Source organism: Phyllostomus hastatus, unplaced genomic scaffold, assembly GCF_019186645.2.
Source record: "Phyllostomus hastatus isolate PE091 unplaced genomic scaffold, TTU_PhHast_1.1 phas_contig_1741, whole genome shotgun sequence".
In the NCBI taxonomy this organism is placed as follows: Eukaryota; Metazoa; Chordata; class Mammalia; order Chiroptera; family Phyllostomidae; genus Phyllostomus; species Phyllostomus hastatus.
The window spans coordinates 146,420-171,854 of NW_025333672.1; the positions used below are offsets into that span (position 1 = coordinate 146,420).

General features: G+C 39.3%; 2 protein-coding genes and 1 long non-coding RNA gene across 4 annotated transcripts in view; 1 reads left to right on the top strand and 2 right to left on the bottom strand.

Annotated features, from left to right (window-relative positions):
- Positions 1 to 701: 701 nt before the first annotated feature.
- On the top strand, positions 702 to 4,411 carry LOC123815490. The gene is made up of 4 exons (XR_006785126.1): positions 702 to 1,111; positions 1,274 to 1,370; positions 2,737 to 2,904; positions 4,237 to 4,411. It is a non-coding gene; the product is annotated as an uncharacterized LOC123815490 (long non-coding RNA).
- A 1,328-nt stretch (positions 4,412 to 5,739) lies between these two features.
- On the bottom strand, positions 5,740 to 7,034 carry CUNH2orf66 (chromosome unknown C2orf66 homolog). The gene is made up of 2 exons (XM_045833753.1): positions 6,915 to 7,034; positions 5,740 to 6,129 (listed from the first exon to the last, which is right to left on the bottom strand). The coding sequence occupies exons 1-2, from the start codon at positions 7,032 to 7,034 to the stop codon at positions 5,950 to 5,952; spliced, it is 300 nt and encodes a 99-aa protein (XP_045689709.1). The 3' UTR covers positions 5,740 to 5,949.
- Positions 7,035 to 16,618: 9,584 nt separating this feature from the next.
- The window catches only part of PGAP1 (post-GPI attachment to proteins inositol deacylase 1), a 78,162-nt gene continuing 69,345 nt past the window's right edge, over positions 16,619 to 25,435 (bottom strand). For both annotated transcript variants that reach the window (XM_045833752.1, XM_045833751.1), the window contains one exon: positions 16,619 to 24,426. In XM_045833752.1, coding sequence (XP_045689708.1) covers positions 24,288 to 24,426 — 139 coding nt within the window. In that variant the 3' untranslated portion in view covers positions 16,619 to 24,287. The remainder of the gene's footprint in view (positions 24,427 to 25,435) is intronic.

Here is a 25,435-nt window from a genome sequence, read left to right on the forward strand (position 1 = left end):
ACAAGTCTTTTCCGGCCGAGCCTTCCTGCGCTCCGCCCTCGCCTGCTGCTTGGCTCAGGGATCCTACTTATTATTAGGGATGGGGAGGGGCGGGGAAGCGCTTTAAAGAGATTTTTCTTAATCTAGATTGTTTCCCTCAGCCCTTCATTAAGATTTTCGCTCCCAATTTATTTCCTTTTCGAATCTTGGTTTAATTTGATATTTGCCGTAGTGACTTTTTAATTGAACATTTGCTCTGCCACAAGCATGTTCCACTCTCCAATTTTCTCCTGACACCGAAGCTAAAATCCTCCTCCATTTTTTTACAATCTAAATCTCATCTCCTCCATTCAATGGCACCATCACTTTTTCATTCACCACAAATCCCCAAACATACTCTTTCCTCAGGCTCCTTTTCAGTCTGTAAATTAGTTTATCTGGACTTTAGTTCCACCTCTAATTCCCACCCACGTTTTCTTCTTTTCTTAACAGTCAAATGCTTGGTATGATTAGTGTACACTGTTGCCCGCTTTCTACAGTCCACGTACTATCCTATGCACCTTGCACACGTATCTCAAAATAACTCTTAAAAATGGTCGCTATTATTCCTAACGTCGGAAGTCCCATATCTAATTGGTAGTCGAGCCAGGATTTGAAGCCTGGTATATCTGACTCCAAATCCTGGGTTTGGGATTAACATGATTAACTGCCGCCTGCCTCCATGGAACTATTCTTCACCTCCTACTCCTACTCCTTTGGTTGATATTTTTACCTTGTATTATAACCTTTTCTGCTCTCTTACTCTAGAGACACCACTAGCTGTGAACATCTTGAGGACAGCACTACCTGATGCATCTTTGTGAACTCTCCCCTATAGTTTAGTAATCTGTGCTTAAAACACAGTTTAAGGGTTACATGGTTTATGGATTAATTTGGACAGAGTTGAAAGTTTGCCTTAGGAATGGGCAAGGGAGCTGAGGTATGGAAGCGCAATTCAGTGTGCAACTAAGATTCTAAGCAAGTTACAGGGAGTCTACCACTTGCCCACTGGTGCTTCTTCCTGACAATCCGGATGAGGATAAACAATAGGATACAAAGGAGCGGCCAGGGCCTGCCAGAGGGAGACTGCCAGGTGAGAAAAAATATCTCACAGCTAAAACTCGTCCCCTTTCTCATGATGAAGAATCCTTGAAGCTCTAGCAGGGTGTAGAATATGGGGAGCTAGGAGGATAGGTTGGATTAAGGTAATCCACAGAAATCACTTATTGGGAAATTCTCTCCTGTATTTCTCCAGGCAATCGGGAAACTGTACCCAAGGGAAAGTCAAAACTTCTCATACTAAGCGTCCTAGAAGAAAACAAGGGAATCAAAGGAGGAAAGGTGATCGACTGGTAAGGAGAATGCTCTTCTAAAACCAAGCTGGTTTAGACTACCTTGTTTATTGTTGGCTGCCTGGAATATGGGAATAACAATTGTGAAGATATAGATTCATGTTGTAGAGGGTAGGGAGCAGGGAGCAGGAGGTGCAAGGATAGCTTTCTTGCTACAAAACACCTTTGTGACTTGAAAGTTCTTTTGCAGGTCAGAATGTAGCAATATAACTTGAAACTGAAATCTTTCCATTCTCCTGTTCTGCACTTCCCTGTAAGAGATTTGTCCCCTGGAGAGTCAGAGGGCATCCGCATCATCTTGAGATGAAGTATGATTGTTATGGCAGTAATGAAAATAGCAAGAAGAAACTTTTTACACTTTCAGACTCATATTTTAGAATCAAATGGGATGCCTGAAGAAAGCAAACCATGGAATTTGTGACATGACAATAGAATTAAGTGTACAAAGAAAGAAATGTCTCCATTCTTTCTAATTGTCAGAATGGGGTTTGGCCTTTCTTGGGGAGATGATATTTCTATGGTTCTTTCACTTTTCTGTAAATGCTTATAAGAGCTTTCATTCTGGGCTTTTTTTTTTTAAGCAAACATCCTTGAAAAATAAAGATATTGACTCCCTCTGGGACAGAGGGCAAATTTGTTTTCCTGCCAGTATAATTAAGATAATGTTTCTCTCTGGGGCAAAGGTTGAGCTTATTTGCTAGTAGCCCCCTTGTAAGAGTGGGGGTTTCCTAAATTTAGGGTTTCTCAGCTGTGGCACAAACCCACTTGTGCAGAGCGCACACCTGGACCCACTTCTATGGCCCCACGATAGGTGGGGGATGAGGAGAAGCAAGGTGAATATAAAACTCCTGCCTGCCACACCTGGGTAATCACATCTGCTGCTTCAGACCTGGGAGTCTCAGGTGTCTGCCAAGATCTGTGAAACTTTAGAAGGATAGTATGTAGCTTCCAAGTAAGGCAAAACCTCACACCCTTAGTGGTCTTTCCCTCCCTAGTCTAGGACAGGAGACAATAGGCCATGTCCTGGGGACCAGGAGTAGGGTGCTCATCAAAGAGGAAGAGAGTCTGTGTTGAGAGACTGTCAAAGAGCTGTGTAGGGACGTACCCATGGACCCCTGGAGAGCCTGGATCACCTGCAGAATATTTATTTCCATTGGAGGAAACACTACACTTCTGCTGTTTTCCTAGCAATGGTTCTCAACCAAGAACAAAATCACTTCCCCAGTGGGCTTTTAGAAATATGCATAGGGAGGTTTTGGTTGTGAAAATAATAGTGGTGGGGAAACTACTAACAGAGTGTCCGGGGACCAAGGGCGCCAAATGGTCACACACAGTGATGACTTGACCTTCCCTGACTGCCAAACAGCATCGCCTTTAAGAAACTAGTCAGTGTGGAGAGCAATCCTATCATCAATACCTACGTGCCAATTGTGAGGAATTTTCCAGAAGGATACATGCTGCTGCTCCAAGACTTTGCAAGCACGTAGCTAAAACTTCCATATGGATGCCCTTTCTTTTCAAAGGCCCTGAACTGGTAAGTGTTCCCTTTGTGGAGGTACCAGTGCCCAGAGGGGGGGGCAGTGAGAGGAAAGAGAAAACTAGTCACTGGTACTCCAGTGGAACTAGAAAAGGTGAAACACTCCCTACCACACCACCATGTATCTGAATAGACTATATTTTTTATGAGGAATAGCTCATCAATAATTCTTTATGTATTTTAAGTGGTAAGAAACTATTACTGACATTAACTAGAATCAGCTTTTATTACTATGTGAAAATAGCAGAACAGCACACATTTATTTCAATTCAACAAGTATTTACTGAACACTTGGTACATGGCAGGCATTGTGCTAGGTACTAGAGAAATAAAAATGGCTTACAAAGACCTCCCAACCCTCCAGGGAAAACGGACTCATACGCAACTAATTCCAACAGAACATATTAAACCAGACACAGAATCTGTTCCTGCATAAATATGTTACTCATGATCTTCAGTATCAGTCATCCACACATACACCAGAAAGAGCCACAGAAAACTCACCTGGAATGTACAGACTAGTGTTATGAGGACACTGACATTTGCTTCTAGTACCATGTTCCTTTTTCAGGAACCACAGGGAAAAGGCTGAAACTCTCCACAACGATAAAAAGTCGTTATTCCAAATGAGAATGTGAGAAACAGCACAGTTCGGCCCAAGCAGGAGGGACAGAGGAGGGCTGGTTGCCACCTGCACCAGTCCCTACCCTCCCTTCTTGCGGAGTCTCATGCAGGAGAGCCAGAGCTGAGGCGTGGCCAGGATGGTCAATGCAGCACAATGTCCCCTCTGAACACAGTGACAGAGAACACTCCCAGGGACCCCCACCACTTCGAGAATCCCGAGTTTCTTTACTTTCCATTTCAACCAAAGTGTGGATAGTTATCATGTATCTTATTAGGTATGACACCAAGACTGGGAGGCCTTTCAACAGTATCTGCTGAAAGTGCGAGTGCATCTTCTCTCTAGGAGAAAGACTAAATTTAAACTCTAATCCCTAGGACATATAATAAACTAAAGTAGAAATGAGCAATATCTTTTCCAAATGAAAGTATTGATTGATAAAAAGTAATATATATGTATAAAGGAAATGTAATTTCTCTTGACTTTATGATGTTTTTGTAACTCTTGCAAATACACGCAGTGTTCTAAACTGATACTTACAGTTATAGAGTGGAAAGAACACCAGAAAAATGCACATAAGTTGCTTATGTCCCGAAGTCAAGCTATTTATATGTAAATTTGGAATAGAGTCATTACAAATTGACAAAGGGACGGGGGGTTAGCAATGGCCGCGATTGAATTTCTCTAACAAGAGACTTCATCTGTAGTGTCACCACAGCCGGACATCTGAAAGGACAAGGGGAGGCTCTAATGAAACAGAAACTGAAGACTACAATGAACAGAAAGACTGGAAGACCAACATGTTTCAGCGAAAACGCTCTTTGTTTTCGTTTTCTAATGGAGATCTTAGGAAAAGAGAGCTTATCATTATCAAATTATAGAGAAAATATTTATAAATATTTAATTATTACCTCATTCCCCACTCCCCTGAAAGTATGTATTTGATACACTCTCTGACACTTTCTGTGAGATGAGTGTCTGCGATTCACAGGTGGAGAAACACGGGCTTACCAGCAACCTGCACGCAATACTGTCCTGCATGCAAGTAGGTACTGTGGTCCTTGGGCCTAGGGCCTAAGTATGAAAAACAATTAAGGCTTCGTTAACATCTGTTGGTTTTATTTTATTTTCTCATGTAGGAGAGTTGTCAAGTGCATCTGCCACGTGGCAAGTTGCGTCTTCTCTTTAGAATAACATTATTTTTTTCACTTTTTAAATTACATTTTTCCCATTACTATTTATCCCCCTTATACCCACCTCCCCCCTGTAGTCACCACACTGTTGTCCACGTCTGTGAGTCCTTTTTCCTTTTTGCTCTATTGCTCCACCTCTTAACCCCATCACTATTTTTTTTAATTACTTCATTTAAAAGAACTGCTAATCAAAATCCTTTCACATGTACAATATAGAGCAATCACGGTATCCTCCTCACAATACCATTCCTACCCCTGTGGAAGAATAGGAATGGATTTTAATTATGATTCAGTTCTCCTCATTATTCTGAACAAAAAGCTAATAGACTAGAATCGTAATGTATTTTCTCAGAATGCACCATACTGTATTTAAAAAAAAGTGGCCGGTATTTATTTTGTAGGAATGCTAAAGTAATATGAACAATAGAATTCAAACCTTAAATAAATTTCTAGCTTTTTTCCTATGAGAAAAATCCATCTTTAATATTTTCCTTTTTTTTCTCTAGGTGAGGCAGTTCAAGTTCAAATATATACTTATTACTTCTTTCTAAAAAGAACCATTCTTTTAACTTTACTTTCTATTTAATCCAAGTACACAATTTGACATATTTCTTTATATACAATTTTTCACACAACTTAGCTACATGACATGGTCTGAAAAAAAGATATAGGTAAAAGTGTAGTATTCTATTAAATGTAATAATCCTATTAAGAATGACAATTCTGTTTTAATATATCTCTTCCCAGAAAGCTATGCCTAAAAAATCATAACTGTCATTTCTTTTTTTTTAAAGATTTTATTTATCTTTAGAGAGAAGAGGAGGGAGGGAGAAAAAGAGGAATGAGGAAGAGAAACATTGATATGAGAGAGAAACATTCATTGGTTGCCTCTCATATGGGCCCCAGTGGGGGACCAAACCCACAACCCAGGCATAGGGGGTCAATTCCTGACCAGGAATTGAATTGGCAACCTTTTGCTTTGGGGGATGATACCCAACCAACTGAGCCACACTGGTCAGGGCATAATTATCATTTCTTTTTAAAACCAGACATGAAGTACCCGCACCAAATCCAAATATTACCAGTATAGAGTTTCTTCTAAAGTAAGCACTTATTTCTATGAGGAAATAAAATTATTTCCCAAAGAATACGTTCAGAATCTCTTTGTGACTGAGCCGCATGTAGGAGAGTAAAGGGCTACTGTGTACCTGCTCTCAGAAGACACATTCAGCCCTCGAGGGAATTGGGAAAGGAGTTTTTTTGCTCTTCGTAATCGGCAAGTGCAGAGGCGAGGAGGTCTGACTGTAAAGAGAGAGGTCTGGCTTCTTCGTTCAGGGACAAAGTACTTGGAAACCTTTCAAGATCAAGACCTCTTCCCTTAAGATATTTCTGAAGAGTTCTAAAAAACTAAAGAAAGAAAATGTTAAATTGCCATATATAAATTAAATACCCAAAATACTCAAAGATGAATATTTTTCCCCTTAAATTTAGGGCTTATCTAACAGGCTGGAAGTGGAAAACTCAGAAAGAGAAGTACAATTTTGGCTACTCCCCCTGCCCCCCGCCCCACCTCCCTTGTTCTCCACCCTGCCTCCATTCTGACATTTTGACCCCACACGCGATCATTCACTGTTCTTGATGGAAGTGAGAGAGAAACACCGATTATTTCACAGCACCACTCAGAGATTTGCTGTAAACCATCTCTAGACACCATGGCAGAGATTAAGTTGAACTCCACAGTGATCAGAGCTTGGCACCTCCTCTCTGACTGAAAATAGGACCCCAGTTGCCGTCTGCTGAAATAGTTTTTATTCAGAATGGACTTTTCAGCTTTCCTTTGGCAAATGAATATATAGCAGCTGTGCAAAGGGCTATTTGATTGTTTTAATCCCATATTGTTATATTTCACATCAACGTATATAAAAGATCATTTACAAATGTAATGTGCTCTGTGTGTATGATCATTTCCAAATATAAACTTGTTTCTCCTTACAGAGACAAATGTAAATTGACTAGAGGAACCACAGGATGCCAGCTACAAGGCTAGGGAAACTCTGGCCTGGTCCCGCTGGGGCATCTTCTCTGCCCTTAGGAGCCATCTCTTCACGGTGCCTTAGGAGATGCAGTGCGCACGGATCCCTCAAGGCATCGATCACACCCACAACCCAGCGTGTCCCAGTGGAGGTTCTCACCAGATCTCGGTTTCTGGGGTTCTTGAGTGGCTTCCACTGCTCTTTGTTTCTCAGTGTGTCTCCATGGATAGGCCCGAGTAGCACCAGGGCCATACACAGCAGCAGGAATGGTTTGGGCATGGTGGAATGAAGCTGAGTGAAAGGATGGATGAGGGCAGTGGCAATAGTCACAGCTGAGGGAGAGAGGGAGAGGGGAAGAGGGAGGGGAGGGAGAGCGAGAGCGGAGGGAGAGGGGGAGGGAGAGGAAAGCGTAGAATACAAAAGAGGAAATATTCTTAAAGGGAGACAAGGAAAAAGAAATAGTATTTTGGTTCACCTGAATTTTGCAGCCTTGTTTTTTTTCCAGATTCATTTGCAAATAAGACCCCCAAAATCCAGTTGACTAGCTTAAAGGAGCTCATGATAATGAGAACATTATACAATAAGCAAAGTAATTATGAATACAACTTACCAAATCTGAGTATACCTTCAAAATGCACTGTTATCCCCAAAGAAAGTAAAATTCTTAAACAAACAAAAGCACTCAAAATCAATCTTAAATTACTCAGGAAGTAATTCAATAAGACAGCAGTCTCAACAATGATATTGTAATAACTCTGTATGGTGCCAAGTGGGTACTTCAATTATCAGGGGGACCACTTTCTAAATTATGTAATTGTCTAACTGCTATGCTGTATGCCTGATGTTAATATAAAGTAATACTAAATGTTGAAAAAAGAGAGCAGTCTCAGAAAAAAAGAAAAAGAAACACTCCAAACTGAGGAACGCACTGTACACACACGTCTGAGACAGACGTATGCCACACCAGCGTAAGTAAAGGTATCTCCCACCCCAAGGTGTGAAATGGAAGCAAAACACATCGAAAGAGCTAATAAAGCTTACCAGGAGTTTGGCTGGGCCTGGCCCTGCTCGGTTACCCTGCCTGCAGTCCACAGGGGGACACGTGGCTCCTTATAACCAGTGGATTGGCTGCAGGTGGAGTCACTGACGTGAGCAAGGGGAGTTCAAAAATAATGATTCCATTTTCAACCACAGCACAAATACCCTTCAGAATCACATCTTCAGACTTGTTCAGTGATGAACAATTTGTCTTATAAATATCGCAACCACTGACCATCTTATGGGGATTTTATAAAATACACAAGGCACTTCCAAACAGCAAAGTGGCTTTCTCCTTTCTCACTCTTAAGAGAAGGTGTATCATACACGGCAGCTGGGAATGTGATGACGATGATCCCACCTAATAGAATGCTCTGTTGGAGAGATCAACTTTTGAAATTAATAGCATTTTTTAGAACAGAGAATTCTATTGCAAGGGACAAAATTGCTCCTTATGACCTACACCTTCTATTTCTTCTGAGAACCTCAAGAATCTTGGCAAGTTTTAAATAGTGGTGTGGTTTTTCATAATACTCTCTCAAAATAGAGCTATAGGATTGCATGTGTTTCAAGGAAAAAAGAAAAATTACCTACAGCATCCTCTTGCTGAATAAATGTGATCATAGAAAAACAATAGGGTTGAGAAATTGGACATGATGAGTTGGGACGTGATTGGACTGGGGGTGGGGTGCCAAAAGGCGTGAGCCAATGCCAAGGATTACCTTGAGGTGCTAGCTTCTTTAGGGCTTAGTAACTAATCAAATGTAGTAGGCAAGGGAGAAATTATCAAAATGAATGGGCTTTTAACTTGGGTAATTAAGAGGATTTAATAGAAATTTGGAAACTAAAAAGAGTTGCTACTTAGGGAGAGAAATTATAAAATTAAATTTCAACACTGTGTTGAAACTAAGTTTGTCTAGTTTGGAGAAAACTAGTCATTGGTGAGTTAAGAAGAAAGCACCCATCATTTCTTGAGCACCTATGTGTGTTGGGTGCATTTGGTCTGTTCTTTCATTTAATCCTCACCCCAGGTTTGTGAAGTAATGTTACTAGCCATTATTTATGGGTGGGGATACAATCTCAGGGAGGCTAAATGTATTGCCCCTGATTCAGAGATACTTAGATATGGAGCTGGGGGAGCAAGTCTGCCTGGTGTGGTGAATCATCCATCAAGAATATAAAATTGTGTCCTGGCTGGTGTGGCTCAGTGGGTTGAATGCTGGACTGTGAAGCAAAAGAATATAAAGTTGAAGTCACAGAGTTAGATAAAATCTCTAAGGAAAAGTACAGGGGGAAGAAGGAAGGCTGTGGGCAGATCATTAGGAACATTTTCTTTAAGGCAAGAGGAATATGATCAGAAAAGACTTTGATGCAAAGTGATCTAATATTGATCATTGCGTATTACAGGTCTTTAGTGAAAGAATTGGTTTCACTAAACCATTCACAATATGGTTTGAATTCTACTAGAGACAAATTACTTAATTTCTCTGAGACTATTTTCTTTCTTGTAGTGTGAAGATAATAACTTCCCAATGGGATTTTACAGAGAATAAGATGAGAAACTAAATGTGGGTGTGTCTGGCCCCGGGTTCTGGTGCAGCAGGTAGCTAGTGAGTGTCTGCTGAAAGGATGCAGGATGGGTGACAAGGCAGTCGGCACCAACCCCACAGTATGGTCTGGTATTTTCCTTTAAATCCTCACCCAAGGATTGTTTATTGATTTGAGAGAGAGGGAGGTTGATTTGAGAGAGAAACATCAATCGGTTGTCTCTTGTGTGTGCCCCAACCAGGGAGCAAACCCATAACCTAGGTATGTGCCCTGACCAGGGATGGAACCCTCAACCTTTTGGTGTACGGGATGAGGCTCCAACCATCTTGAGCCATCTGGCCAGGGAGGTTGACCATTTTTAGAAAAAGCAAGGACAGAGTTGCATTTCAAATTAGGAACGTGTACCTCTGTCAGAATGGCTGTCCTCAACGAACAAGTGCCGACAAGAATGTGGAGAGAAGAGCACCCTAGTGCACTGTTGGTGGGAATGCAGACTGCTGCAGCCACTGAGGAAAGCAGTATGGAGATACCTCAAACAATTAAAAAATGGAACTGCCTTATGACCCAACCGTTCCCTTTCTAGGAACATATCTGAACCTGAAACACTATTTCCAAACAATGTATGTACCCCTATGTTCACAGCAGTGTTATTTACAATAGCCAAGATTTGGAAGCAGACCAAGTGTCCATCAGTAGATGAGTGGATAAAAAGCTGTGGTACATTTACACAGTGGAATATCACCTAGCCATAAACAAAAAGGAAATCTTACCTTTTGCAACAGCATGAATGGACCTGGAGAGTATTTTTTAAAATTAAAGTATATTTCACTGATTATGCTATTACAGTTCTCCCATTTTTTTCTCCCCTTTATTCCCCTCTGCCCTGCACCCCCCTCCCACCAGCATTCCCCCACCTCTTAGTTTATATTGATGGGTGCTTCAGTAAGTTCTTTGGTTTCTCCATTTCCTATACTATTCTTAACATCCTCCTATTTTCTACCTACCATTTATGCTTCTTATTCCCTCTACCTTTTCCCCCATTCTCCCCGCTTCTCTTCCCCATTGATTACTTTCAATGTGATCCCCATTTCTGTCATTCTGTTCCTGTTCTGTTTTTTTTTCTTGTTCAAGTTCAGTTGTTGATAGGTGTGAATTTGTCATTTTACTGTTCATATTTTTAAGTATATTTTATTGATTATGCTATTACAGTTGTCCCATTTCCCCCCTTCACTCCCTTCCACCCTGCACACCCTCTCCCACCCACATTCCCCTTTAGTTCATGTCCATGTGCCATACTTATAAGTTCTTTAGCTTCTCCATTCCCTATACTATTCTTGCTCCCGCCCTATTTTCTACCTACATTCTATGCTACTTATTCTCTGTGCCTTTTCCCCCTCTCTCCTCCTCCCACTCCCCTGTTGCTAACCCTCCATGTGATCTCCACTTCTGTGGTTCTGTTCCTGTTCTAGTTGATTGCTTAGTTAGTTTTTGTTTTTCTTTTAGGTGTGGTTGTTAATAATTGTGAGTTTGCTGTCATTTTACTATACATGTTTTTTATCTTCTTTTTCTTAGATAAGTCCCTTTAACATTTCATAAAATAAGGGCTTGGTGATGATGAACTCCTTGAACTTGACCTTATCTGAGAAGCACTTTATCTGCCTTTCCATTCTAAATGAAAGCTTTGCTGGATAGAGCAACCTTGGATGTTAGGTCCTTGCCTTTGATGACTTGGAATACTTCTTTCCAGCCTCTTCTTGCCTGTAAGGTCTCTTTTGAGAAATCAGCTGACAGTCTGATGGGAGCTCCTCTGTAGGTTACTGTCTCCTTGTCTCTTGCTACTTCTAGGATTCTCTCCTTCATTTTTACCTTGGCTAATGTAATTCTGATGTGCCTTGGTGTGTTCCTCCTTGGGTCTAACTTCTTTGGGACTCTCTGAGCTTCCTGGACTTCCTGGAAGTCTATTTCCTTTGCCAGATTGGGGAAGTTCTCCTTTATTATTTGTTCCAATAACTTTTCCACTTGTTGCTCTTCCTCTTCCCCTTCTGGTACCCCTATAATCCGGATGTTGGAACATTTAAAGATGACCTGGAGGTTCCTAAGCCTCTCCTCATTTTTTTTTTGAATTCTTATTTCATCATTCTTTTCTGTTTGGTTGTTTCTTTCTTCCTTCTGGTCCACTCCATTGATTTGAGTCCCAGTTTTCTTCCCATCACTATTCGTTCCCTGCACATTTTCCTTTATTTCACTTAGCATAGACTTAATTTTTTCATCTAATTTGCGACCAAATTCAGCCAATTCTGTGAGCATCCTGATCACCAGTGCTTTGAACTGTGCATCTGATAGGTTGACTATCTCTTAGTCGCTTAGTTGTATTTGCTTTGGAGCTTTGATCTGTTCTTCCATTTGGGCCGTTTTTTGTTGTCTTGTCACGTCTCTTACATATGAGGGATGGAGCCTTAGGTGTTCACCAAGGCAGGTCAGCCCAGTCACTGGGTTGTGATGCTCTATGTGGGGGCGGGGTCTGAAAGGGAACAATGGTGCCTGCTCTGCTTCTCTGTCAGATTTCAGTCCCTTCTGCCACTTCCCACAAGCAAACTGGGCCTTTCTGGTGCTGATTCCAGTGTGGGTCAGCTTGTGAAACTTCTAGGACCCTGTGGGTCTCTCCAATGCACTCTCCTGTGAGGCTGGGAGTATCTTCCTGTGCCTCAACCGCCACAAGTGTTTTCAATCAGTGCCCCGAGGATCTATTTCCTGGCACTGGGACCCTGGGACCACTGGGTCAGCCAGCCACCGTGCATGCAGTCCCTTGCTTCACAATCGCCGCCTCGCTGGGTCTGCCTGTTGCCACTCTACACCCAGGGTCCACCCCCTGCGGTCTTGCGGGCCTGGGGCCTTTTTGTGCCAAGACCCCTCTCTGCCTGGCTGCCCGACTCCGCCCTTCCTACCGGTCTGGATGAATATGTCTATTTTAACTCCTTGGTTGTCCGACTTCTGTACAGTTCAACTTTCTGACAGATCTGGTTGTTATGTTGTTTCTAAATTGTTGCTGTCCTTATTTTCGTTGTGCAAGAAGGCACAGCATGTCTACCTATGCCTCCATCTTGGCTGGAAGTACTGTTCATATTTTTGATAATCTTCTTTTTCTTAGATTAAGTCCCTTTAACATTTCATATAATAAGGGCTTGGTGATCATGAACTTTAACTTGACCTTATCTGAGAAGCACTTTATCTGCTCTACTATTCTAAATGAAAACTTTGCTGCATAGAGCAATCTTGGATGTAGGTCCTTGCCTTTGATGACTTGGGATATTTCTTTCCAGCCCTTTCTTGCCTGTCCTGTAAGGTCTCTTTTGAGAAATCAGCTCATAGTCTATAGGAACTCCTTTGTAGGTTATTGTCTCCTTATCTCTTACTGCTTTTAAGATTCCCTCCTTCTCTTTAATCTTGGCTAATGTAATTATGATGTGCCTTTGGTGTGTTCCTCCTTGGGTCCAACTTCTTTGGGACTCCCTGAGCTTCCTGGACTTCCTGGAAGTCTATTTCCTTTGCCAGATTGGGAAGTTCTCCTTCATTATTTGTTCAAATAAGTTTTCAATTCCTTGATCTTCCTCTTCTCCTTCTGGCACCCCTATCATTCAGATGTTGGAACATTTAAAGTTGTCCCTGAGGTTCCTAAGGCTCTCCTCATTTTTTAAAATTCTTGTTTCTTCATTCTGTTGATTGAATGTTGATTCAATTCAGTTTCTTTCTTCCCTCTGGTCTAAATCATTGATTTGAGTCCCAGTTTCCTCCCTTTACTCTTGGTTCTCTGTATGCTTTTCTTTATTTCACTTTGCATAGTTTGTGTATTTCACTTTTTCCTCTATTTTGCAACCATACTCAACCATTTCTGTAATCATCCTGGTTACCAGTGTTTTGAACTGTGCATCTGATAGGTTGGCTACTTCTTCCTTGCTAAGCACTATTTTTGGAGCTTTGATCTGTTCTTTTATTTGGGTCATAGTTTTTCTTTGGCACATCTGTTACCTGTAAGGGGCAGAGCCTTAGAAGTTCACCAGGGCGGGGCAATCCACATCACTGCATTGTGGTGCTATATGTGGGGAACAATGCTACTTGCTGGGTTCTCTGTGGGCTTTCAGTCACTTTGGGTGGGTCTGTGCATGTTCTAGGACTCCTTGGGTCTCTCCAATGCACTCTCCTGTGAGGCTGGGAGTCTCTCTTGCTGCCACATTCCCCATTGGCCTTCATAGCCAGGGGTTTTGAGGCTTTCTTTTCCCTGCACTGGAACCCTGGGTTGCACAGTCTGTCTTGCTCCCAGTTGCTCCCCTCCCAAGTCCATTTTCTCCTCAGGCAAATGTGAGACCAACCAGTCTGTCAGCTGCTGCTTTGCCCAACCCCTGGACCTGGAGAATATTATGCTATGTGAAATAAGCCAGTCAGAAAAAGACACATACCATGTGATTTGACTCGTATGTGGAATCTAATGAACAAAATAGTTTAACATACAAAATAGAAACAGATTCATGGATACAGAGAACAGACGGACAGCTGTCAGAGGGGAAGGGGATTTGGGGCTGGGTGAAAAAGGTGAAGGGATTAAATAAAGAAAAACTCAAAAAACACATGGTGATGACTAGAGGGAAAGGAGGGTAAGTTGAGGTAGAAGTGGGTAAAGGAAGGATAAATGGTGATGGGAGATGACTTGGGGTGGCGAACACACAATACAATACACAGATGATGTATATTATAGAATTGTATGCCTGAAACTTATATAACTTTATTAACCAATGTCATCCCAATAAATAAAAAATAAAAAAATAATTTTAAATGAAAATCAAAATAATAAAGAATGTCACAAATAGTAAAGATAAAAAGCATGGCGAATGAGTTCTTTTTGTTGGCATGTGTTAATATGAACATACCTTATAGAACTATTTGATACTGAAGGATGAGCTAATTTATCAATGTGAATATTCAGATGAACATATAGCTCTATAAAACCTGAAGCTTTTATTTGCACAGCATATGATTTAAGCTCACCTAGAAAGTCTATGAAAGGTGACTTTCTCTAAACATATTCAAGAGAAAAGCAAATCACTAGAAACATTTTTAAAAGCTCAACTTGACTTTATATAGCTATTTTTGAGTTAGAGTAATTATTCTTGACCTATCCCCAATATAAAATTGTATATATTAAGTATAGTAAGATGCTTTCACTCATTTGATAAGGCAAGCTGGTCTACTTTTTCTTGAATTCAGCCATATCCAAGTTCTGACTGTTCAAAACCAACAAGACACAACAAAACCATCTCTAAATGAATAAAGATCACACACACTTGCTGAACAACCCAGGGATGGGATATTGTTTCCTTCCCCTGTAAGGTGTTTTTATAAAATTCAATCAAAGAATTTAGGGGCTTTTCTTTCCCTGAAACATTTTATATTTAGCAGTTCTTTGAATTAAAACTATGGATAAAATGTCAGTAAGTATAGCAAATATGAAGAGGACTGTGTACCCCCGATATACATGGCAGGCAGACTTCTAGAATGGTTCTCACCCTCCAGTGTATACAACTTGTACCACCCCTGCCCCTGAAGTGTGGGTTGAGCTTGTGAGTACGATGGGAACGTGCCTGTGACCTCCCATGGCAAAGAGTCCTGCAGCTATGATTAAGACTGACCTTGACTTAAGCAAAAGGGAAAGTATCTTAGTGGATCTGAGCCACTGATGTGAGCCCTCTAAATCTGGATCAAAAGGTCAGAGACAGAGGAAGTTTTAAGAGATTCAAACTGGGAGAAGAATTCTGCTGGTCTGGAAGGAGCACACAGCCACTTTGTGGAGGGCCACAGAGCAGAGAATGGCATGGGAGGCCCCAAGGGCAGAGCCCCCTGGTCAACAGCCAGTAAGAAAACGGGAACCTTCACCCACAACAGCCTGAATGAGTCTCAGGACAGTAGACCTGGGTGGCACCTTGATTTCCAAAGTGTGATTCTGAGCAGGAAACCCAGTTGGTCTGTACCCAGACTTCGAGGTCTTGTTTGAAGCTGTTCATTTGTAATTTGCTATGCGGCAATAAAAAAAATGTGTATTATGGGAAAGGAGGGAAGAAGTGGGGATTGCAAAAAGGGAGAAAAATAAAGGGTTTTTGGAAAGGCCTATGAAGCTTTCATGCTGTATACTCAAGTGGCCAATAATACTGGGGTGGCTTCAAGATAATTTTTTTTTAAATTACTTTATTGTTGTTCAATTACAGTTGTCTGCATTCCCCCCCCCCACCACTCCCCCTCACCCCAGCCAAACCCACCTCCCTCCGTTGCTTCCACTCTCCCCCTTGGTTTTGTCCATGTGTCCTTTCTAGTAGTTCCTGAAAACCCTTCCTCCAATTGTCCCCTCCCCCCTCCCCTCTGGCTATTGGTTCAAGATAATTCTTTAAGTATTCAAGTAAAATATTAAAGCTTCTAGCTGTGTAATTCTCATCTTTAAAATCTTACTTTGGGGGTTATATTTAAAATATACATAATGTTAGTACTTAATATACATATATGCCCACATATTTAGAGATCTGGTTAACACAGTTTAGGAAAAAAAACTTCCAATCAATGTATAACTTCCAGTCATCTTCAAAGGATGTCCTAGCCCCCCATCCCTCTTTTCACTCCTCTTATTCATTCTAATAAAGTTTACGTCTATGCTGGCTTCTTAAACTATGCATGTCTCTTCTGGCACCTTGTAATCCTAAGGACAGTCTTTCTAGGAACGCTACCAAGTTAAATTTTATTGACTGAAGCAATGTTGGAGACTTACTATCTGGGGCACTTGTTAACACAGAATCCCAGGCCTCTTCCTTTCAGATCAAATTCAGCAGTTCTGAGAGAACTGGAAATCTTTACAAACCATGTGTAAATCATTCCCATTCTCATGGAATTTGGGAAAACGGGTGCCCAGGAATATATAATATATTGTGTTAGTGTAGGGAGAATGGAGAGTGTCATCTCTGGCAGAAATATGACTGTGTAATTCCTTAAAACTGAATGTGAACCACGAAATGTCCATACAAATGTATGTGGGAAGCTACAAAATACCAAAGTGGGAAATACTAAGTTTACCTTGTGGCCAATATTTACCTGTGATGTATCATGTTTTTCCCATCCCACATATAGGCATTCAAATTTCTGAAAGGCTGGACAGGCTATCATCAGTTTTCAGGTTGTGCGTGTGTGAGAGAGGGAGTATTACAGAGTGTATGTGAAGTGGTAAGCAATCTCTGCACCAAATGTTCTTGTTCACCAGATTTATTGTTGAACATTCAGAACACCAGATCATGACAGGTTGGAGAGAAAGCACCAAAAATTGCTACACATTAATACCTGAGCAGAGACTTAGGGCAAATATTCACCTGTTAAACCCCACACCATAATGTTGAAACACAGATAAAAACATTCACCACACTCTACAGAGTACAATAAATTGCATTTTGTGAATTACAACCAGTTAATGTCATAATGTTAATTATACACCATACCAAAAGTACACAGAAAATTACACATAAGTATATTTAGTACCCCATATACTGTACAAAGCTGGAAAAGATCATGCATGTTTAAATGAAAGAGCTGCAAGGTGACAATATTTTTCAGTATATACTATAGGACAATTTTCTTTGTACTTAAGTATTGTTACTATTCACTCTATTTTCTGGATGAGAACAAAATGATCAATTTGCAAATAAATGAACACTGAGACTATCTCAGCATAACAGTTTATCTTCTATAAACTTTTAACTGTAATACAAAAACTGATGCAGGTTAACAGCCATTATTTGATTATATACCCTCACCCACACTGCTTCCAACTCAGCTGGACTATGCTGTAAGGAAAGACTTGTTTTCTTTCTGCATACTTTTAGAGAAACCTGTATTTATGTCTTTATGGGAAGGCAGTGAACATAAAATGGGAAGAAAGAAATGTGCTATGTTTACATTCAAAATTAAAATACAAAAATACAACAAATCACAAGAGATGTGGGCTTCTTTTAGCAGAGACCATGAACATCCTATGAATGCAATAATTTGTTTCAATAGAAATTATATCCATAATTTTAAGTAAGCACTGTAAAAATGCAAGTCTTTACATTAGAGAAACAAGCAAAACTGGAGCCAGTTCTCTCAAGTATTAAAAATACTTAGGGAAGAAAAAGAAAAACAGAAAAGGGGAAAATAATATTTAAAAATATACTATATGAATTTTAGTTTACTGAAAAGTCATTATTCAGTAAAATTGCTTTATTTTACACCTAAATATAAACCTCAATAATCTGAGGGGAAAAAAGTACAGGGCATAGGGAAGAATTTGTCTTGACATTTATTTAAAAAGACAAAAAATTACACTGAAGATTAAGATTAATCTTTCTGTGTATAATAAATTCAGAACAGAAGTGCCACCACTATCTTCATAAAAAGTATTTTCATAAGCCTTTGCCACACATAAGCTTCTGTATCTATAAAGTATAAGTCAATTTTAATTTGAAACGAGAACTCTGAAAGTTAAGAGCTGCCTCTAGAGCAAAAGTTCTGCAAATACTAAGGGTAATACTTTTATTTAAAATTTTTACTTCACCAACCTCAAAAAAATAAAAAAAGGAGTTGGGGCCAATTTGGGAAGACCACCAATAATAAAATACACAGTTATAAAATTGTAGGGCATTCCTTCATCATTTTAAGGCACAATCTACTTTATCCCAAAAAGACTATAAGTTCAAGGTCACAGTGATAATATGCATTCAATTTTGGTCTGGTTTCTCATGGGTACATTGCTACATTTAGTTAGTCGTAAGTTGAAAAAACCGCAATACAACCACTTTAAAATAATATATTTAAGTCATTTTTGTATTTTAAAAAATGTAAGTATACAATACAACTTCCTAATTTATATACAATAAAAATTGGAGTTTTCCCTCCTTCACAGCAGAGGAAGAGAAGGTTATTTCTACCAATATTCAAATAAATATATATTTGATTATGTAGAAAGCATGGTTATGTTAAATACAGGCATCACCTACTTAGGATAAAATTATTCAACACAAAGGACAAACTCATTCCAAAAAACAAAGTTCACTTAATTTTCAGGTCTTGTACGTCATCTTTTTACTAATATCCAGAGTCCACACCAGATGATTGGATAAACTGTCACTAAATCAATGCTAAATATTTTCATATTTGGCTTTCTCAGCTGCCTCTGCACCAACATTATGAAGCAGAGAAACGGCAAGTGACATTAAATTAGGGGAAGTACTATAATATGAGGAAACAAAATTCCCTTTGAGAATTTGTATAGGGGAGAAATTAAATAATTTTAACCAGGTAAACATCACAGTTTTTGAGTCTATCATATTTCTACTTTTCTCTCAAGAATACAACACTGCACCAACATTAACACTTTACCATTAACACCTTGATTTTTTAAATATTTTCCTTTAAGATATGCATTTTAAAATGTTTACCTCATTGCACTGCATTAGGCTCCAGTGGACGCTTTCCACCTGTGGAGCATGTGACTGTGCGAAGGGCCGACGGGCACATGGAGAAAGCAAAGCCTACAAACTGTCATTACAGGAGCGAGACGCCTGCACTAGAGAAGGTCCGTGCGACAGATTTAAAGGTTCACATCACAGAATGAATCCAAAGTAAGGCTACTTCAAATGATTACCTCGACTAATTACTGAAAGATCATTATTGGGTAAACTAACTTTTGCCCCCCCCTCCAAATCAGAGAACATTATTCCAGAAATCAGATGAAATAGAATATAACTGTGCTACAAGTTTGATGTATTTTCAAAGAAAAATCGGGGTACAGAATATAAGTTTTGAGGATTTACATATTTAGTATAAGTCCTAAATGGAAAATACTGAAAAGTTATTTTTGCTTTAATCCCAGTACGCTAAGAAGAGTTCATTGGCACAGACAACTGGAGGTATTTCATATTTCCACTTAGCTTTGGTGGCAACGTGTGTTTTGCTAACCATATGAACATGGTTATGTTTTCCAATGTAGAGGTTTATGCTAAAAAAAAAACCAAGTGTGTCTTTTTTTTCTTAAAAAAGAGATGTAAAAAGTCCAATATGAAACAAAACAAGTGCAATATGAAATATAAAACATGCCTATCATTTAGGCTTTTGAACAGTTAATAGTTCTATGCTTTGTGTATAAATCTTTTACTAGTAACCTTACTACTATACAAATACTAAAAACCAAGATAACATTAAAAAAACCCAGCATATTAACTTTACAAAAATGACTACCTTTAGACTTCCTAAACTAAGATTAGAATTCAAATATGCAAACAAATTTACACTTAACTAATCAAAATACATCAACAGTTTTCCTCATAAGTGTTCAAAGTTACAATGTACAGAATCAGTGCAGAATAATTCTGACTCATATACATCAAGTTCTATACAAAGTCATCAGAAAGTAACTGGTTACTTGGTATTTCAAAACAGCCATTTTTGGAAGCATAACATGCCAAACACTTTTAGTAAGTACTGTACTTGTTTTAAAAAACTTCAGCTGTGGATAATGTAATCAAAATGTAGCTGAGATCATCTAGCTTTTGAAAGACATGTTACCAATTCATGTGTGCTATGACACAAGGGTAGGCAAAACTAGGTTTACATTGTGCATACATGAGACACAGTTTATTTCTGTGTATTTATTATTGTATTATTTACTTTCCAGGTGAATTACTGTAAACCTACTTTTGCCCATCCTAATATTTATACTATTAATGGACAGTAGTCTATTCTCACTATTTCCAAATTTTATTCCATTCTTAAAACTAAGTTATTAATATACAAAAGTCATTCCTCTGTATTCAGAATACATTATCAAGGAAAGTGAGTTCTTGAGCACTTAAGTACACATACTAGGATCTGGATTACCGACCTGGCTTTTCTTTCCTATCATCCGTATTAACAATAAAGAATGTGAGTAGCTTCATAGCTTTCTATTTCCTCAGGCTGTTAAACTTATTGGGAGAGAATAAATTAAAGTTCATTAAAGAATTTGAAATGTCCTTTATTCAAAAAGACTGGGGTAAAATAGCTCCCCATCATCTTACTATTTCGTAGAATTACATTTATTCTACATTTATTTACCTTATGTGGCAACCAGGTTTTCGGTCAGGGTCTAATTTCATAATACAAAGATATTTCTGCTGCTTCCTTTACCCTGGGGAGTGCCACGGTCTCCAAACTGACCCCCTCCACCCCATCTTCACAAGCTATCCTGTTCCCTTCGACATACTGAGAAAACGAAGGCTGATGATGAAAAGTAATCCACAAATGCCTGGTCATAGAAGGGCACAGCACATTTACATTTTTTCCTGATTTTAATTTACTGAAATTGCAAATGCAGCACTGTAAAGTTTTGCACTAAACCTTATAATAAAGCAAGATATTACACTAATTTAGACCTAATGTGTGAGATGAAAACATAGGCTAACGGTATTACCTGGGGGCTTGAGAATCAACTGCCCTAGTCTGTCTCATAGTCTTTGTGCTTCCCCCGTTTCTCCCAGAGCTGTCAGGAACTGAACTGAAAACAGTTTTACCTCCTTTTACTTCCCTTGGCCACCTTCTATACGAAGTGCTAATGAGCAGTGAGGTGAAATAAATAAACTATGTTACAACTGGAAATTCTGAAGTATTGGAACTAGGTAAAGAACAGACCAGACAATATGCCTCCCAGGGGTGTGTGGGGGGCAGAAATGTGCACTGTCTGCGTGGCTGACACGATAATCAACAACAAACATTTTCTAGGCCTACTGGCATTCTTTCTTTCTTTTTCCTTACTATACAATCATGTAGGCATCATAGTGGAGTTGAATCAAGGAAGAGGCTTCCATTATATATCTAAATTTATCTGACCAAAATAAAAAAAAAGATTGATACATGATCAATGTATATTGAAGAGACTAAAAAAAAAATCAATGTTCATCAGGCACAAGTGGTTTTTTTAGGGCTGCTCTTTTAAATATTTTCATTCTGGTGACAAACAAGAAAAGACTTAGCAGATCCTGTTTAATTTCTGGCATGAAACAGATCCAGAAAACAGGGCTTCAGTGATGTCCACTGTGTTATCAGGTGTAAACTTATAGAAGACTCGTAACTCTGGAGGAAGCTTTAGAAACACTGGAAGTGCTAGTGTTTCTCCTGCCCAGTCTGTTTCATCCAGTTATCAACCGTAAGGTCCAGGAGTAATTTTTATAAGCAACAAGTTATTCAGTTACTCAAAACTCAGCAAGTTCTAAATTACAATGTAACATTAGAACTCAGAAGTTTGTGGAACTAGATAGACCCCGACCACCAATAAACAATCCTCTGTTTAGTAATAACGCTGTCAAAGCCATACAGCTTTACTGTCTGACACAGGTTGTAAGCACGACAGAAACAATCCGTAATTTATATTTAAATTATGGATTGTAGAAACAATCACTCAAGTAAAACACTTTCCTTTACTCGAGTGACAGAAACATCCACATTTGCTAATCTTCAGAGCCTACCTTCTGCTCTCTGGTAGTTATTTGGGTTTAAAGTGCATCAAGACTTGGGGAAGACCCTGTGGAAATGTTTAAAAAATGTCTCTATATTTATGTATACAATGGCTAAAGACCCAACCTACTGTCATTTCTAAAATGTTTAATAAGAATCCTTTTTGCAGCTCTAAGATGAAGTATTTTGTTAGAAATAAATAAGACTTTAAAACTTGATAACTACACTCACATGAGATATGTTAGTGACAATGAGTGTGCCTTGCCTGCTGCTTTAAAAAGCTAATGTGCACTACTACTCACAAAGGGGAAATTAAAGCTTGTTAGTTACACTGCATTCATGAGCAGCACTCACGAAACACGGAGACTTCAGATCACGAAACACAATGATTACAGCTGTCAACAGGATTCAAATTAATGAGTATTTCTAAAGTTCTTTCTGTGTATAAACCTAAGTTCAAATTCAGAAATAGTTAAGTGACACATTTAATCTGTAACTTGAAGTACAATTGCACCCATGAAGAAAATAACAGATGCTATGTGTACAGAAGTTGCCTATGAGAACACGTATAAGCTCCACATTGGCAGATGTGTCCTTACTGAAACATGTGTGTGGTGTACCATGGGACAGGGGTATAATCTAATACATTCTCTTTCCTTTCAGGTACTGAACACGCAAGCATTTTGTATTCTATCCCTTTTGCTACTTCTCTCACATAAGAGCCTGGTATGTCTGCCATGAACGCTGAGGTTACCACTCCTCTTTAATGGAATTGGTGAGTGAAAATATGACTTCTGAACAATAGGCATGAAGTTGGGAAAGACAACAATGGAATCAAACAAACTTACAAGCCTCAGAAATAACAGCAAGATGCTCTTTGATGCCAAAAGAGCAAGGACCTGAGGAACAACTGAGAAAAAAAATGGAGTGACCCTGTATCGGCTGCAATGTGGGGACAACCCTCTATAGGCAGTAACAGCTGAGAGGTGCTAATGGAATCCAGATGCAATGGCAGATAAGATGAACTTGGTACTTTAATACTAAGAAGGACACAAGTTCACAAGTGCAACAGTGGAATTACTGAGATTAAGGACTTGAGAGGTTTTAGGTATTTACAGCATGTACATCTAAAGGAAGGACTCTATCAGCCAGATATACCTCAGCCTGAGTTTATCCTTTCTTAAGGCAAAGATACCTAGCTCTGTCACCTGCTTCCTACTCTTGTAGCTAAAAGTGAGCTGAAATCTGAAATGAAATAGAAATATCATTCTCTTATCTGTCAAACAGTGATCACCTTGGCAAATTAAGATTGCACTGTAAAACCTAGTGGCTAAAGCTTCCAATTTATTCAGGTATACTGTTCCTACTTATGCTATTGGTGGGGCAACAGTTTGTTACTCCATCAATAGTATAATTTTATATACCAAATGTGGTACTGTACTTGATCGTGCTAATTTTTTTCCCACAGTAGTCAAAAACTGAAAACCTGGAATTTTTCCTGACCACTGGAATTTAGTTATTTTAATAACCCGCCCGGACCTGAGGCACTTCCGGCAACCACGGGTCAACGGTAAAACTGGTAAGGAAAAAGCACAGAAAGAATAACTGGCATCTTCCAACCCCAGCAAGTCAGTATCAGTGGGGATTTTCTTCACATTTAACAACAGATCTCTGTAATAAGTCTCCTCAAATTCACCAGGAATAAAGCTAAGGTTTGCATTTGTAAAGCAACAACAAAATTTCATGAAGTTGGAAGTTTGAATTATTTCTGTCCATCGGTGTTACATTGGTTACTAAGAAAACATGTCTCCTTAGAAAAGTAGAATTTTCACAGATGGGAGAAAACAAAAGAACTATGTGGTCCGCCGCGGCTGCTGAGGACAGACGGGCCAAACACTCTTTGTGGCCACTCCATTTGTGAGAGACCACATGGTTGTGAATTTCGTCAGTCTTTGAAAACTATCTTCTCAATAAATACTGTAGCAAACACAAAGTAACCCACTTTTCAGAAGAAAGTTTGATGAAATGAGCAGAATGCTTGAGGTGAGGTTGAGGTGAGGTTACAAAAAATGCTTTATGTTTACTAGGTGTTCGGGAGGAGCTCCCTCACATGACCAGCTAAGCAGACTTGCTGACATGTGGAGGAGTCCTCAAAGACAGTGTCCTTTGACCAATTTTTTAAAAAATGAGTATTACACAGATGCCACACCACCAAACAGAACCATGCTTCAACTACTCTCTTCAAGCATTACAAAACTAATTTCCTATTTTCAACATTGTAAAAATAGACGTGTCTTCTCCAAAGGATCTTGTAGTCTGCGCTGACGGATCTGTGCAACCCCTCTCATTACTGACCCTAAGGGCCAAAATCAACACCATCATCCCTTAGATCCAACCCTACATAAAGTTACATAAGGCGTGGAGGAAAAGGGAAATGAAAACACAACATGGAACCCTGTATAACTGTGTGGACCCAAAGGCGATCACACCAATAGCCAGAGGGAGTGGAAATTGTGAAGCAGTCCTCAACCATTTACTGTAAAAAGAGAGAAAGATGTATTACGTCCAGTGTGAGCACAAATGAAACATGTTGATCATTCACACAGCTTTGAGAAAGTGTTCTAAGTGATTTTAGATGAAGTCATTTTTCATATAATGAATTTAACTGTCCAGTTTTAAAAATGATCAATCCAAGCCATATTTTGACTAGAAAAATATTTCTATAAGTAAAGAACTAGTTTTGTTTAGCCTTTAAAATTTTAACAACAGCAAAATACTGGTTGGGCTTTTATTCAGTGATTCTACCTAACTTTAGAAATCTATCCGAACAAATATAATCAATAAAGTTTACTAAGACTTAGCTACAGAAATATTTAACCTTACTTAAAATAGGAAGAAAAAAAACATACAAACCCTCAACCAAATGAAAAAGGAACCATCTTTAATTCCTAACAGGAGAATACAAGGCAAGAAACTAAGTATTTTTAAAGGAAAAATACAGATGGTCCCCAACTTATGACTGTTGGACTTAGGATTTTTTGACTTGTCGATGGTGCAAAAGCAACATGCATTCGGTAGAAATTATAATTCAACTTTTGAAATTTGATCTTTTTCCAGCTGGCAGTATGTGGTGAAATAGTTTCTCCCGATGCGGGGCAGCAGCAGGGAGCTGCCACTCTCAGTCAGCCATGTGATCGTGAGAGTCAGCAACCAGAACCCCAGGGTAGTAGTAAGTGCATTTTCGAATTATGGTATTTCCAGTTTAGGATGGGCTAATCATGATGTAACCTCATCATAAGTCAAGAAGCATCTGTACTATCAGGAAGGCCTATCACCTTTTACTTTGAAAACAGAGAAATTGTGATTAAGAGGGGTTAAGAAACTTGCCTAAGGCATATATAGAGCTATTAAATGGAAGAGCAAAGATTTAAATCCCAGGCTGGCCTGATTCTAGAATATCTGCAAATGTCTGCCAGAATTGATGGAAAAGGCTCTGAGAGGAAACAACCAGTCAATGAAGAGTCAAGTTTTATTGGGCAGAAGTT